Source organism: Gamsiella multidivaricata (genome assembly GCF_025024155.1).
Source record: "Gamsiella multidivaricata strain RSA 2152 chromosome Unknown BC939scaffold_126, whole genome shotgun sequence".
Lineage (NCBI taxonomy): Eukaryota > Fungi > Mortierellomycota > Mortierellomycetes > Mortierellales > Mortierellaceae > Gamsiella > Gamsiella multidivaricata.
Window position 1 is genome coordinate 74,507 of NW_026251834.1, and position 3,044 is coordinate 77,550.

Consider the following 3,044-nt stretch of genomic DNA (forward strand, 5'->3'; position numbering starts at 1 on the left):
TTAGTGATCCTGCGGAGGGAAAGGATAGAATCTTGCTTCGCCAGGATCGTGGTTCTAAAAATTCCTATGTGCCATGCGAAAAAAAAAAAAGATACACTCGGTCCCCCAAGAATAACAAACGATCATATTCACCAACATAAAATGAGTCTTTCTTCCAGGCCAAAAAAAAAAAAAAAAAAAAAAAAAAAAAAAAGGTGCTATTAAAGATAAACATTTAATTTTTTTATTGGGTGCTTTGCTCACTTAAAGAGTCGCCTCTTTATAGTCAACACATTCACTGTTGAGTCTTTGGCTGTCTCTCTTGAAGTTTGGACGCAATCTCCCTCTGCATTTCTTGTTGTCTCTTGATCTTCGCCAGCGACTCACTCGAACGCAGGTCATTGACGGTATCCTTCGTCTTTCCGAAATAAACGTCCTTCAGCAAGTGTCGCATCTTGATCTCCATTTCCTCAACCATGCGTCCAATGTTGGCGATGTGCATCGAAGGGTCATCAACCAGACTGTCTTGCTCGGCCTATGAAGAAAATCCGAGACGCAAGAACGCAAGGCATTCCAGCCGCATTGTCCAATTTGAGAACTGGGCCACTGGGTCATAACGTAGAGAACAAAAATGGGCATCTATTTTTGCCACAAAAATAAAATAAATTATAGACGAACCTGGCGCGTCATACTCCCACTCAGATTCATATGGCCGAGTTCCGGCTTGTTTGTAACCATGTACAACATCACGGTCGATGTCAGTTGGTAGTGTGCGTTGCGACCCTTCTCTTGAACATCAAAGACGTGAATTGAGTCCCACGCGCCCTTCATTCTGCGGTTACCATCGCCGACTATCGAAAATAAAAACAACAAAAAAAAAAAAAAAAGCGGACATCAGTGGTGAGATGATTCCTGCACAGACGTGATGGTGTGCACTGACGATCTCCCTTTAAAAGATCCGGATCTATTGCAGCTGAAAAGCACATCGAAAGGCGTACCTTTCTTGATCAGGACGACTCCAGCAAATCCAGGATCCAAGTCCCAAAAGTATACTGACGAGACACCCCCTTCAAAGTACAGTTCCCTGTAGGTATCAAAGGCGTCGTTGGCTGCCTGCTCCAGTCTGCGAAGCTTTGATGAGGGATACGTTGCTTCAGCCAAAGGCGGGGAGAACTCGTTCGACCATGGTGATCTACAAGCAAGCGTCGATAGAATGTTAAACGAGTTAATAACCAATGTCGGGTCAAGCGCCCATGGCATTACAGACAAAATATGCTACTAATGCACCTTTCGACGCACCACTGCCTACCTGTAAGAGTTACCGTCGCGGTTGTATTCGCACAAGAGGTATTCTTTGCCTGTCTTCGCACAGGTCTGGACCTTCAGCGGTTGGTCAACGGTGTTAAGCAAGTCTTCAGTCAAGTCAGGAAGGAGCGTGACAAGCGAGGCCAGGTTCTCCTCTGCATTTTGAGGAGGCAGGCGACGCATCAGGTCGAGCGCCAGGTTCACCTGAGGGTTGACTTCTTCATCCTGCATGTCCTGCGAAACGACAAGCAACATGTCAACGGTCTCTGTTAATGGTTGTCGTTGTCCTTGGTATGATGCAAGGCGGCAAGTGGGAATAGGTGTAGCACAGGGTGACTCGAGCAATTCACTTTTCATGGAAGAGGCCCAGGAGAGCAAGTACGCATGCTTACCATGGTCGATGTGATGATGATGATGTGATTGATTCGATAAGATGTCGAGAAAAAAGTAGGAAAGATGCTGATGCCTGACTCTTGCCTATCCCCTGTTGCCCCTGAAAGCCGTCGCTTGGGACCCACAACACGTCACGACAAGGACAAAACCTCACCGTAATGACCTGCAACTCATCAAGATCCCAGAGCTCGTCAGCTTAATCGCCCCGACACCTCTCGCCGAGCGACCTAACCGTTTGTCTGCGTGTCAACCACAACTGATTGAGGCCACTTTACCGGGACTATCTGTGTCTTTGATTATGAATACGCGCTATGGACTTCCCCACAAGAGCACGACAGCGGCGGCGACACAAGGCTAGGTGGGAGCAGTGTCCACCAATATGCACATTTCATCAAGACCGCCACCATCGCCAAATGCTTTCTCCTTGCAGTACCTGGGAGACAATTGCACCAGTTTGACACGTATCTCCCAATATAAAAAGCGCGCGTGAGGCAGAACATGCCGCTTAGCGCTAGGGGATGTCAGCTTCCTACGCGACAATTGTCCATGTTTGAGTCAAGCTAATTAGTCAAGATCCAGAGATCAGAATGAACCTTTCGAAAGTTGCCAGGGACGTGGACAGGGTCGCAGCAGCTCTAGGACAGTTATCGGGCCTCGAAAACCTCACTGTTTCAGAACTACCGCAGCAGGACACACTAGAACTCTTGCTCGATCATTGTCTCAACATTCACACTTTAACATGGAGTCCAGAAAGGTCCTCCGCTGTCGTACAATGACTGCTGTGTTGTTCGGACCAAGAGACGTTTACTTACATTCGGTGCCTAGATACACAGGCGATTGCCTTGGACCCTTGTTACAAAGATGCCGGGTTACTCGAACGTTATGGATTCCCAATCGACGCAGGAGAAGACCTTTTTCTATAGTTAGTCACCACCATTTCTGCAGTTTGTCCCAAGATCCGGCGAGTTGACATTATTCAAAGACGTGAATATTATGCAAATCAGTCGAGCATGCTGGGCCGAACGCTGGCAGGCTTCCCTCAGCCTGTATCTTTGTGGTTGCAGCTGATCAGGGTTGACTTCTCGATGGGACATCATCTTTCGTGGATTGGGCTGATGGACAAGCCGGAAGAGTGTTATGCGCGAACCCGGATGTTCACTCAGCACACCCCATACCACCTAATCTTTGGGGTACTCGAGCTGTGTCCGAACTTGAGGATTTTTTGATCTGACTGAGATCCCTACAGTTGATAGACACTTCTTGCAGCTCCATTGGGCGTGTCGGGAGTCTTTAACAGAGCTGGAACTGACCCATTGTCTGCCAGGATCACATTTACGACTCGGATGGATGTCCAGGGCTGCACATGT

The 3,044-nt window shown here is 47.9% G+C and overlaps 1 protein-coding gene across 1 annotated transcript; it reads right to left on the reverse strand.

Annotated features, from left to right (window-relative positions):
* Nucleotides 1–200: 200 nt before the first annotated feature.
* Nucleotides 201–1,732, reverse strand: BC939DRAFT_469186 (F-actin-capping protein subunit beta). Its single transcript, XM_051557993.1, has 5 exons — nucleotides 1,677–1,732; nucleotides 1,289–1,518; nucleotides 978–1,171; nucleotides 658–830; nucleotides 201–514 (listed from the first exon to the last, which is right to left on the reverse strand). The coding sequence occupies exons 1-5, from the start codon at nucleotides 1,677–1,679 to the stop codon at nucleotides 275–277; spliced, it is 840 nt and encodes a 279-aa protein (XP_051406509.1). The 5' UTR covers nucleotides 1,680–1,732; the 3' UTR covers nucleotides 201–274.
* Nucleotides 1,733–3,044: the final 1,312 nt, after the last annotated feature.